A 12,740-nucleotide genomic window follows, 5' to 3' on the forward strand; every position below is an offset into this window, starting at 1 on the left:
TGGTCTTTTGGGAGCTGGCAGACCTAGATCCATTGCCACCTCTCGGGGAGCACGGCAGACGGGGCGCCAGGGCCGGGGATGGGCTCTGGGGATGTCAAGGGCCCTGGGCCGCGTGGGGGAAGGCAGCTTCTCAGGATGCGGATACACACGCATGCCGCAAACACGTGTTGGTGATGTGGAAGTGCGTGCGTGTATGTTTTGTGCACATGGGAGTGTAATGTGCTGTGTGATGATCAAGTGTGTGCCTGAGTGTGATGTAGGTGTGCACATGTGAGGTGGCACATGGGTGGTGTGTGTGCATGTGCAGTGTGGACGTAAGTGTGGTCTTCGAGTGTGTGCCCAGGTGTCAGAGAACAGCTGGTTTCTCGGGCATCTGTTTATCTTCTTCCCAGGCCAGAGGGTAAGCCAGGAGTGGTGTGTGCCAGGAGAGGCATGTGGAAGTGGGGGTTCCTGCAGGGAGGAAGCACGCGGCGGGGGGGGGGGGTTGCTCAGGGACGCCTCTGGCAGGGTTCCAGGCTGGGGCCAGGCGTGCGGGCTGCTGGGCTGTGGGAGCCCATTCCCTTGTGAAACTGCAGGCGACTGCAGAGCCCTGGACACGCCAGCTCAACCTGGCCTCCCGTCGGGACCCCTTCTTGTCTCCTCTCTGACCTCTCCCTGGCTTTCTCTGCCGCCCTCGTGGAAGGCGAGTCTGCAGATCCCTACACCATGTTTCTCTAAAATTAAAAACATTTGTTAGCTCTGGACAGCAGGGAGAGTGAAAAGCTCGGAGCCGATAGTGCTCCCAGCCAGACGTGGCCCGGCCCCAGCCTCAAGGGAGAACACGGGGAGCTTATGTTGGTGGCGCGGCGGGAGCTGCCTAGCGGCTCAGGGCCCGAGCTGGGAGGCAGCCAGACTCTGCCCCATCCAGCAGGCCCAAATGCGGTTATTTGCTGTAACAACTGTTTTGAAACAGCACTGGGGGGGGGGGGTAGCCTACTAGATTTGTTTTTTAAGTGATGCTGGGGGAAGAAAGAAGGGGCAGGGTGGGGTGGGCAGAGGAGGGCAGGGAGCGGTGAGGCCCAGGCACATGCAAGGCCAGCAGGCCCTCCCTCCACAGGCCTGAAGCCTGACTCCGGATGCAAGTCACCAGGGGCAGGGCACTGCACTCGAGAGGTTCTGGAAGCCCGCTCTCCCCCACTGAATTAGTAATCTGGTGAGGGTGAGCTGCAAAGAATGGGTGACCTGCAACCTGCGGGGGACCTCCCCAGCCGTCCTCTGCAGCGGCTGCCTGGGCAGCCAGCATATCTGCAGCGCTGCCCAGGGGGGGGAGCCCATCAGGCTCCAGGACCTTCAGACAATCTTCTGCCCAGGGGGGTGCAAGTAGGGTTTGGGAATTTCCCAGCAGGGGCCCTTCTGCGCCCACGCTGGGGGATGCTGGGGGATCCTGGACACGAGAAACGGCTGCAACTCCCGACCCTGCAGTTGGAGGCCAGGAGTCCCCTCCCAGGGCTGCGGTGGCGCACACTGGGGGACACACTCGGGGAGCTCGGAGAGACCCAGAGAGTTCCACCGGTCGCCAGAGTCAGAGTGTTTTCTCTCTCTTGGATGGAGGATCGCTTTTCTTATATGTATTTTGCTCACATATATATTTAATTCCAAACAAAGCTTTAAAACCTAAATATATGTATATATATATATATATATATGTATGTAAAAGATTCCAGGGCCGGCAAACCACCTCGCTGGAGAAAGTCAGCAGTGGGGAAGTCCGGTTGGAACCACAGTGGGCTACGTGCTGTCGGCGAGGGGCGTTTGCGGGGGTCGCGACTCCGAGGCCCCGGCTGGGGGGTGGGGGGCTGCGGAAGCTGGTGGGGGCCCCGGGGCGCACGGAGCGGGCAGCACCGCGCACCAGGCCACCGGAGCCAGGGGCGCGCAGGGAGCCCGGGGCGCCCCAGGGCCGCGCTGCCGGCAGCTCCCGGCCCCCCCCCCCACCCAGCCCTGCAGGCCGCCCCCGCCCGCCCACCCCGGGTGAGAGCAGAGCGATTTCTCCCGAGCCGGGCCCCGTCTCCCGGACGCGCGCGGGAAGCAGGGGCGGGACCCCAGGAGCCCAGGAGCCCAGGCCTCCCCGCGCTCGCCGCGGCCGCCGAACCCGGTGGTCCGCGCCAGCCACCGCCCGCCCCGAGGGCCGCGCCCAGCCCGAGCCGCCCCCGGCCCCCCCGGGTCCGCAACGGGGCCCTAATTCGATCGCCCACGGCCTAATGAATAGCCGCGCGCTAATCGGATCTGCAGGCGCTTTATGGATCTCCGCGCGCCGCTCTCCTCCCGCGGCCGCCGCGCGCCGCCCGGGGTCGTTTCCGAAGGCGCGGGCCTGGGGACCCGCCGGGGCCGCGGGGGGGCCGGGGCTCGCCGCCCACTGCCCTCGGGACCGCGCGCCCCGGCCCGCGCTCGCCGGCTCCCGGCGCTTACCTGCCCGCCCCGCGCTCTCCGGGGCCGCCCCGCCGGCCGCGCCGCCCCATCCCGGAGCCCCCGCGCGCAGCCCAGGCCCCCCAACCCCAGGTCAGCGGTGCCCGCGGGGGAAGGCCGGCCCGGGCCGTGCGCCTGCTTCCCCTTTCTCTCCGGATTCCTTTGATCCGCGGGCTCTGCGGCGCACCTCGGCTCCCGGGCTGCCGGGGTCGGCCCGTGGGGGTCCTGGAAACTGTCCCCAGCTTATCTCCTTTCATCAAGCGGCCTTGGGCGCCTTGAAACCGCGGAGCCAGTAATTGCTTTTTTCAGGAGGCCCAGTGCGGACTGGACAACAGCCAATCAGCGCCTTGTTTACACTCGGTGATGGACAGCCCGCTGGCAGCGCGCCAGCCAATCCCGGCGGTCCCGCGGGAGCGGGCGGGGGGCGGGGGGGGGCGGGAAAGGAAGGAGACAACAGAAGGCCCCGGGCTTAACCCCTTCGTGTCCCCATCGGAATGAGCCGCCGGAGAAGCCGTAAAGCGTGTGCACGCGTTTGTCAGCATCTAACAAAACAAATATCCTTTTTTTTTTTTTTTTGGTCCCCCAGAGGTGGGGGCCGAGACTCACAATGAGAAAGAAGGGCAAGAATAATGCACCCATCACTACTGAGACACCACCTGGACTCCCCGAGAATAAATAGCATTTTGTTGGGAAACCACATTCCAACAGAAATATTTATTCGGAGACTTTTCTTTTCTTTTCTTTTTCTTTAAAGTGCTTTGCGTCTCGTAACGAGGAAGACAATCGTTCAGTGGCTCCTTTCAATTGCGGGAAGAATGGAGCGGAGATGCAGAAGAGTGGCACCGAGAAACACCGTGCAGGGTCTTCGCCCTGGGCATATCAAGGTGAACTTTTTTTTTTTTTTTTTTTTTTTTAAATCTAGCTGCAGACGAAGAAAAGGGCAATCTTTGTCTTCGCCTTACAGCCCCGTATTTCACTTAGGTCGGTGCTCCGTGGCAAAGGACGGCCGAGGGAGATGAAAGTGGGAGTTGCAGGTAGATGGCCAGGGATGCAGGACGGAGTCCCTGGGGTGTGATGGGCAGGCTGGGGGAGAGGCGGCCAGGCAGGTGACTCCGGGGGCCCACGCGCGCTGTCCGGGCCTGGGCTCGGTCCGAGCAGGCCAGCGTCCGGAGCGGTGGAGCGGCCGCAAAGCCGAGGAGGCCTCTGCGCCGAGATCGGGCCTACGTGCGCACGGTTCAGCCACCTGCCAGGCCGGTCCCAGGTAGGAACAAAAACATCTGCCTTCGCGGGCGCTGCTGTTTCTCGTCCCGGCCTGGATGCCCCGGAAGGCCAACGTGAGACCTGCTGGGTTGCATTAAAAAGGGAAAGGGGAAAGGAAGAGAAGGAAAAGGAAAAAAGGAAAAGGAAAAGCGTCCCCTGCGCGCGGACACGCGCTCCCACTCGCCCCGCTCGCTCTCCCGCCCTGCGCCATCGCATTCCCATTCAGCAGCAACGATCTGCGCAGAGGAGCTGCGCAGTCGCCGGGCTTGAATTAGGCGCCATCGGGCTCAGTAGTAGCCCTGCTGCTCCCTGATTGGCAGCTCTCTGGCCCCGCGCCAGCCTATTGGGAGGCCTGTTTACGCCGAATGAGTGGCACGAGCTCCCGGCCGCGGAGGGCGGCGCGGCCAATCAGCGCGCCCGCTGCTCGGGGCTGAGTGGCACGAGCTTATTAGTATGCAGGGCCCGTGGCTCGCCGCGCCGGGCTGCAGGTTTGAGAGCCGCTCTGGATGGGCTCGCTAGAGTCGTTGTTGTGGAAGCGGTGCCTTTACAGTGCAACAGTCAGCACATTGAAAATACCAATAGGAATACAAAACAAAGTCACATTTACTGATTTAATTGTATTGCATTCAATTGTATCCAGGAAACAACCTCCAGTAAGTAACTGAAATTGCTTTCCTTTTTTTTTTTTGTTTTTGTTTTTGTATTTTTATTATTATTTTATTTTTTTATTTCGGCTTCGGGGATTTACATTTTTTTTTTTCCTCTTTAGCAAGAGATTCAGGGTTGTGATGTTGAGAAAGATGTATCTTCCCTTTTTAAGATTCCGTTATAATGTCGAGTAGGCTTTTTTTTTTTAAGATGGACTATATATATATATATATATATATAAGAGCGATTTTTTTTTTCCTCTGAAAAATCGTATCGATCGGTTTGAAATTCCGCCCCCCCTCCCCCCCCCCCCCCGTAATGCGTCCTTGCTTTGCTCTGAGCGCTTGTTGTCTCGATCGACACCCAGCATCAGAAATAAATAATCGCGACAGGACAGGGACGGCCGGGCCGCGTCCAGCGCGGAGCGCGCGGGTGGCTGCAAGCGGACGGTCGGCGGGGACCCGGGCGCCGGCCGACCGCGGACGAGCCCCGGCGGCTCGCCCCCCCCCCCACCCCGCCTCGCTCCCTCCCCCGAGCAGCTCCGCTCGGCCCCGCCCGGTCGCTCAGCCGCGCTGGGAACGGGCCGGCGCGGGGTGGCTCGGGGGCCCGGGCCGCTGGCCGCAGGGGCTTTCCGGCCGCCGGCTGGGTGCGGGCGAGGGGCCGGGGCGGGGACGGGCGAGCGCGCTCTCGGCTTTGGCTTTCCAGAGCCTGATTCACTGCGGAGCATTTCAGAAATTCTTCTCCTGGGGGGTGGGGGATGCTGGACGCAGAAGGGGGCGGCGAGGCCAGCGCAGCGGGGCGTTCTCGCCGCGCGCGTCCCGGGCAGCGTGCGGGGTCCCGGGCCCCGGCCCCGGCCCTCCAGGCGGGGTCTGCGGGGGAGCGCGCCCTGGGGGCGCGGGTTCCGGCGCGGCCCGGGGCCCCATCCCCTCCCGCGGGGGCGGGCGCGGCCATTTCGCAGGGAGCGGGTTGTGCGGCGGCGCCCGAGCAGCCCGAGCAGCCCGCGCCCCCGTGCGCCCCTGGCCGCAGCCCGGCCTGCAGGCCCCACGGCGCCCGCGCGCGGGGAGACGGCGCCGGGGAAGGCGCTCCGAAGGGGGTGCTCGTCCCCCGAGGGCGGCAGATGCGGCCGTGCGGCTTTTAGTCCTTTGGCCAAACCCGAAGGCGACCTGGAGGAGCCCCAGAGCGAGGGGCGCGCGAGCCACGCCAAGGGGGGACGGCGGCTCTGGGAGCGGGCCCCGCCAGCCCGGCGTTCCCAAGTGCGGTTCCTTCCAAAATGCCCTAGTCATGGTGTCCCCGGCCCGCGCGCGGCCCACTCCCTCCCCCAGCGCGGCCAGGCCCGGGGCTGCGGCGCCCACCTCCGCCGCGGCCTCTCCGGAGCTGGGGGGGAGGGGGCCTGCCGGCGCGGGCTCCGGGCTCCGGGGCTCCGGGCTCCGAGCCCAGGCCGTGCGCCCCCGCCCCGCGCCCGCCTCGGCCTGGCTTCCGCAGGCCGGCGGGGAGGCGCTGCGCGGCCTGCGCCCGCGAGCAGAGAGCACAAAGGGGAGCCCCTCCAGCCCGGGGAGGTCGCGGTTGCACAGGCGGGCGACTGCGGTTCTGCCCCCAGCTGCGTAAAAAGTCTGGCGGGCTGCGGGCCCCGCGATCCGCCCGCCGGGGGTGGACCATGACGGCTGCTGCCGGCCGCCCAGCCCGCGTCCCGAGAACCGCGAGCGGCTCGCGCTTTCTCGGCAGAACTGCAGTCTCTTTACTGGAAAAAAGAAATCCCACAAAACAAAAGCGTAGCGCACACGACTCCCCGGAGGCCGCCGGGCAGCCCTGCACCCCCGCGGGCGCAGCCCGGGGCCCTCGGCGCCTTTGAAGCCGCAGGCTCCAGACCTCCCTCCCCTCCTTGCCCTCCCTTTGTCCGGCCCGAGGCCCCCGGCCCGGGCAGCCCCTCCCCTGACCCCGGCGCGGGCTGCCCCCTCGCCGGCGCTGCCTGGGCCCTGGCGGCTCGGCGCTCGCTTTGCAGGCCCGAGCGGCGGCGCGCGAGTGATTTGTTAGACCGGGGGAGAGAGCTGGCGATCCCTAGAGGCGAGGGAACCCCAAACCCCTTTGTAGGAAGTTGAGAGACAAAGAGGACTCTGTCTGGGTCCCATTTATTTACAATGCAGAAGTTCTCCGAATAAATATTAAAAAAGCTTATCAGCTGAGCAAATATGTATTCACTTAATACATTATGTTTTCGGTTATAGATTAAATCAAACACAAAATAGTCTGCAAATAAGACGCTGTCGAACTCGTAGCATTAAATATAGCAATTTAAAATGCTATTCACGAAATGGAAAACATCTCCGTGGCTCTGCTGTCATGGTGGGACGGCAAAAAAAAAAAGAAAAAAAATCTAAAAAAAAAAAAAATCAGGTTTTCTGCACGGTCCACAATCAAGGATCTTGAGCCTACCACCCATCTCCCTTTTGTTGGAGGTGATAGCAAACACCCAAACAATGCAGCTTTGCGGATTTAGGAAATGAGGGGAAATATGCAAAGTGAAAGAGGTCCACGCGGGCACACGGGCGTGCGGCTTCTCTTCTCGGTGTCCGCCGCCTGCCCTGCCTGCCCCGCGTTCCACGCGCAACCCGGCGGTGCACTCCCCTGGGTGGGTGGGGGTTGGAAGAAGCGAGGTGGGGGTGTTTCTGGGCGGCCCAGCTGGGACGTGGAAGCCCAGGACTGAGCCCCGGGGTGGCTGGGAATGGGCTGGGGCGAAGGTCGCTTGGGGCCGTGGGCAGCACTGGCACCGCAGACCCCCGCGTGCAGCTTGGCGAACGCGGGCTGGCACTGCAGGGAGAAATCCTGTGGCCGATTTGGGGTGCTAAGAGGGAAATTCTGAGCCTCAGAGCATTCCACACCCCCACCCCCCACGCCGCCCCAAAGCCCCCAGTCCACAGAGGAAGATCCTGGGCGAATTGGATTGGGGGGCGGGGTAATTGTTCAGCCTCGCCGGGAAGCTCCCGGCTCGGGCCGGCGGGCCGGGCACTGCGGCGTGGCCGCCCAGGTGACCCGGGTTGGGGGACGCAGGCTCCCGGGATCGGCCGAGCTGGCCCCAGGCCCTGCCTCGGTGCTGTGGGTGGGTGGGGAGGGTTGTCCCTCTGGGTGGGGTGGGGGGGGCGGCGGGTTCTAAAGAATGGGCCGAAAGACGCATGGGGGGATGGGAGAAGTGCAGAAAAGAGAAGGTTATAAAAAAAAAAAACAACTCTTGAGTTACAATCAATAAAATTACTCGCTTAATTAGCATGGTTATTCGGTTAAGCGGAATGTAGTAAAAGCTGGACCTCGGAATGGGGGGGGAGGCGAGCGTGGACCTCAGGCCTTTCCTCCGAGAGACACCTCCGGGCAGCGGGGGAGGGGAGAGGGTGTGCGTGCGAGTGTGTGTGTGTGTGTGTGTGTGTGTGTGTGTGCGTGCGTGATGGCTTCGCAGATTTGGGTTTTTATCACCCAGCGGAGCCAGCAGCCTCTTGCCGCGGCGCCCTCGCCGCAGGGACCCGCGGGGACGCGACGGGGAAGCGGCGAGCGCTGCAGCCGGGTTGCCCCGGGCTCCGAGGGGCCGAGCGCGGCCGGGCCGGGGCGTGTGCGCGGGGGCATCCGCGGCGCGCGCGCGGGCGGCCGGTGAGCCCCGGGCCCGGGCGGGGCGAGGACCCCCGGGCGAGCCGAGCCCCGGAGTCACCGAGTGTCTTGTGCTTTTGCCTCCGCAGACCATGGACCCGCACGGCGGCCGCCGGCCCGGCGCGCGGCCGCCCGCCGAGGAACCCAGCCCGCCGGCGTGCTGACCGGCCCTCCGCCCCGCCGGTGACCCCGGACGCCGCCTCCTCCGCGCCGCCCGCCCGCGCGCCGCCCGCGCGCGCCGAGCCGCCCCCGGGCCCCGGCCGCGCTGATCCCCGGAGGCGGCGTGGGGCCGGGGCCGGGGCCGGGGCCGGGGCCCGGCATGGATGGCCGCGACTTCGCGCCGCCGCCGCATCTGCTGTCGGAGCGCGGGAGCCTGGGCCACCGCAGCGCCGCCGCCGCGCGCCTGGCCCCGGCCGGGCCCCCCGCGCAGCCCCCGGCGCACTTCCAGCCCGGAAAGTACTTCCCGTCGCCGCTGCCCATGGCTTCGCACACAGGTCAGTGCCGGGCGCGGGGGCGCGGGGCGCGGGGCGGGGGGCGCGGGGGCGCGGGGGGCGCGGGGCCGGGGGGCCGGGCGCGCGCCCCTCCTGCGCCCCGAGCGCTCGCCGAGCCGCCTTCGGTTTCATTTCCCCGCCCGGGCGACGGCGGCGGGGCCCAGGCGGATCATCGCGGTTTGCACCGGCCTTCCCCGGGGTCCCCGGGGTCTCCGAGGGGGCAGCCCCGGGGCCGGCTAAAAATAAAGCCTTTCCCCTCCAGCCCCCCTCCCCCACCCCTTCCTGCAGGGGGTTAGGGGAAAAAAAAAAAAAAAAAGCTAAATTCCCCGGAAACCTCCTTTCTGCATGCTGCATTCACATCCTTAAGACATTCCGGGGCTGGGACAACGAGGCGCTTTCTGCGGGAACAAAACGGCTGTTGTGACGGGGGGCGGGGGGCCCGCGGCCGGCGGATTAGGGCGGTGTGCGCGGGGCGAGCGCTAATGGGCACTGCTGCGGTAAGACGAGCAAATCCTGTTTCTATATAAAGCCTTGAAGTGTCAGGGTGAGAATGGGTTTGCAGGGGCTGCGTGTGCTTTGACAGGCGCCTCTGGTATCCTGCGAACGCCGGCCCGAGCGCGCCGGAGCGCGGCCCAGGCTGGCGGCCCAGGCTGGCGGCCCGAGGCCCGCGGCCGGGGGAGCTGCCTTGGGATTTCGGTGCAGGCGAGCGCGCTGCCAGTTTGCTCCGAGAGATCTCCTGAGCGTGCCCCCCTCCCCTTCCGGAGAGGGCTGGTCCTTGGCAGGGCTGACCCGGGCCTCCGGAGCGACCCTGACCCCTCCGGGGCCGCCCCTCGATGTGACCGTTGAGCCGGGTCACGGGAGAAGCAGAGCTGGGCCGCGGGGAGCCAGGGGGCCACCGCCTCCAGCAGACCCCGGAGGTCACCGGCCGGCGCCCTCGGAGCTGGCAGGGGTGGTTTGGGGCTTGGTGTGCAGACCTGCTGGTCAGCCTCGGAGGCCGGCTGGCTTTTGTTTACAGTGTGTTCCAAACATCGGAAACATTGCCGCTTTCTTTTTTTGTTTGTTTGTTTGTTAATTTGGCAGTAACAGTTATTATTGCTAGCTTGATGAACTGTGAATACTAATAAAATTATATCTGCTTTAATGGGATTACAATTAGTGTGTGGATTAAAACGGATGGAAGAGCCGGGCTGAGAAGGGAGGATGTCAGGAGGGAGGGCAGTCAGGAAGGGAAATATAAATTTCCTAAAAAGAAAAAAAAATGCAAAATTGCTTAATTAGGAATGGGGTTTTAGCGTGGAGGTTCAGAAAGTTCGGACGGAGGCGGCAGGAGGGTAGGGGCTGGGCTCCCCGGCTCTCCTAGACTCAGCCCCGCGCGAGAGGTGCTTCCTGTTCCAGCGCCAGCCCTCGCGCCCTCGGCGAGGCCGCCCTTCTTTCTCTTCCTGCTGTTCCCCTCGTTCTGCCCTCTTCTTTTCTCCTCTCTAGATTTATAACTCGAAAGAGGAAACGTACTTGCTTGAGAAATTGGTGATTTAAAAATATCTGTCCTGGCTGTCCCTGAAGTTAAGTGTCTCTCCTGCCTCTGCGCTGGAGCTGCTGCCCACCCAGCTCAGCCCACGCTGGGGGGCTGCGGCTGGGGCTGGGGGGCGAGCTGGCGGCGGGGACGGTGCGGCCTCCCTCCCAGCCCCTTCTCCTGGCTGCAGCCTTGCAGCCTCTGCTGAGGGTGGGCAGGCTGAGCTTGCAGGTTGGGGGATGGGAGGAAGCAGCTGCACCCCCAGACCCCCGCCCCCCCCACGCCGTGCGGGCTAGCCGGGCAGGTAGTAGCATCGCCGCCGCCACCGAAACAAGGGTCTAGAAGGGCCCCCGAAGCCGAGGCTTCCCCAGGGCCATCCCTGTCTGGGGAGGCACAGCCAGGTGGGGTTCCCCGTCAGCTCAGGTCCCCGCTGCCTCCCCTGTCCCCACTCATCAACCCACTGCCGGGCCGGTCTCGGTCAGCCGCCATGTCCCTTTCTTGCTGTTCTTGCCCGATGCAGGCACCACCAAGTCAGGTGGGAATGTGGTCGGGTGGCCTGAACCATTGTCTTGCTCATTCCAAGTTTGACCACGTGGTTCTTGGAGCAGAGGCCATGCTGGGTTTGGAGATCCTGGGTGGGCGCCGGCCTGGTCTGTGTCCTTGACCTAGACTCAGCCCGCCTCCCCTTACGCAGGGTGCTCTAGGGGGCGCTGGAGGTCCCCAGGGCACCCTCAGAGGGGGGCCGGAGGGCCACGTGTTCCTTGTTCCTGGAGGCCATTTCCACCCCCCTGGGGGACCAGAGAGACCTATTGTGCTTGGAGGTGTCCGACCCATTAGTGACGGAAAGGCTGGCCGAACGGGCGTCCAGCTAGAAACATCTGCCGCCGAAAGCCTTTTGAAATTGCTGAAAGCCAGAATATCGTATTGGTTTTTAAATTTTAGCTACATCAATTTTTTTTAAAGGAATTATACCCCAGATCACTTTGCTTTGGTCTGTATCCATATATGATCTAGTTTAGAAAGAAAAAAAGTATAATTAAGTTAAAAAAATTTTTCCCCATTTGTGTGCGGATTTCCAAATGGCTAGTTTGGCGGACTTTCTGCCCATTTCCGCGGATGGCCTCCGATCCGCAGGCCAGGCCAAGGCTGCCGGCAGCCCAGCCGCCCCTCCCCGCTGCGACGGCCCCGCTGAAAGGAGAATCGCTCCCAGCTTCTTCCTGTGTCCAGGTCTAATGGGGAGTAGGGTCCCGCCGGCCGGGGTGGAGTCCCTGCGTTCCCAGGGCGGCTCATCCCTGGCGGGGCCACCGGGCTGGGCCCAGAGGCTCCCTGCCCCCGTCTGCACCCGCCCGCCCGCCGGTCCCCGCCCCACCCAGTGCTCTCGGGATGTCAGCCTGAGGACCCTGATGGGACGTTGGGCTCCCGGGCTTCTTTCATTGTCTTTCTAAAAATGAAAGTGCTGGTAGCTTTGTAATCGGGCTGTAGGGTTTTATGGTAAAGTGCTGTTCCAGTAACCTTGTCACCAAAAGGTGCAATTAAAATGTTTGGAATCATTATTTTTAGTGCAGTGTTAGATTTTGTCTCTAATACAGATGGTCCGGAGGCAAAGCTGTGAAATCTAGGGGGAAAAAAAAAAAAGGAAAATCAACAACGCATCAACCCAAGATTTTTCATCAGCACTACTGCCTGGAGCGGTTGGGGACCGCGCCTCTCCCGGCACTTAAGAAAGGCGCTTAAGAAAGAGGCGCCGGGCCTGGGAGAGGCCGGCCCCCACCCCCTCTTCCGGCCGGCCGGGCCCTGCCCTCATCCTCCTCGTCCATCCCCCCTGAGGCCAAGCCTTCCAGAAGCACCCGGCCCTTCCCCAAGGCAGGCGGAGGTGCCCATGCGGGTCTTGCTTTTCCGCGATCTGGCTGTGGGCTGGGTCCTCCTCTCTGGCTCTTCTCTCCTGTCTTTTGGGGTGTATGTGGCCCAGCCTGGAAGCCAGGTGCTGCGGGGTGGGGGGGGGGCGGGGACGTTGGGAAGGAGCAGGGCGGCAGGTCCCTTCTGTCGGGGGTTCGGCCGACTCCTCCGCCGCTCAACGTGCTCCTGATTACCAGCCTCCAAAAGAAAGAAAGCAAAACACACTGGAGGAAAAAAAGATAATTTCCTAGTGTGAAAAGACCCCATCAGAGGTTCCCCCTCCCTCGTCATGTGATATTTTTTTGTAAAGGAGAAAAAATACATTTTCGTAAATACCTCATTAACTCAATGACACGATGGTGTTTCTGCAACAGTTACCAACATTAAGTAGGTGTGAAAAGAGTTACTTTCTGAAGACTCTACCCATCCTGCTCTGGAAGTGACAGAAGCAGACATCAAAGCGGCCGCCCCGCTGCAGAGCCGGGAACCCCGGCGGCCCCGCCGAAGCCATTTTTGGAATGTGGGTTTTTTCTCACTGGGGCTCGGGCTGCCCGTGTCTGATTATCGCCCATAAGGATATTCCTATAGGAATATTCAGGTCACGTGAGTAATAAAGCGAATTAGCCCGCGAGGCGGGGAGCGGCCTGGTACGGAGAGCCCATCTCCCCAGGAAAACACACGCACCCCCAAACGCTCCCCGGTTATTCTTAGAAATCTCCCTCCTCTGCTTCGAGACTGGGTTCAGCAGCCCGCACAGACAGGACCGAACGCATAGGAGTCTGTTAGAATAACACGGATGAGGCTAAAAATACCCCTCAGAAACACACATAAAAAAGCCAAATCCAACAACAGAACGAGCTAAA

The 12,740-nt window shown here is 63.0% G+C and overlaps 1 protein-coding gene across 1 annotated transcript in view; it reads left to right on the forward strand.

Moving 5' to 3' along the window:
- Positions 1 to 8,277: 8,277 nt before the first annotated feature.
- The window catches only part of BAHCC1 (BAH domain and coiled-coil containing 1), a 55,715-nt gene continuing 51,252 nt past the window's right edge, over positions 8,278 to 12,740 (forward strand). Inside the window, exon 1 of the mRNA XM_055328772.1 lies at positions 8,278 to 8,474. Coding sequence (XP_055184747.1) covers positions 8,300 to 8,474 — 175 coding nt within the window. The 5' untranslated portion in view covers positions 8,278 to 8,299. The remainder of the gene's footprint in view (positions 8,475 to 12,740) is intronic.

The sequence above is a fragment of the Nyctereutes procyonoides genome, unplaced genomic scaffold, assembly GCF_905146905.1.
Source record: "Nyctereutes procyonoides isolate TBG_1078 unplaced genomic scaffold, NYPRO_anot_genome, whole genome shotgun sequence".
NCBI classification, from domain to species: Eukaryota; Metazoa; Chordata; class Mammalia; order Carnivora; family Canidae; genus Nyctereutes; species Nyctereutes procyonoides.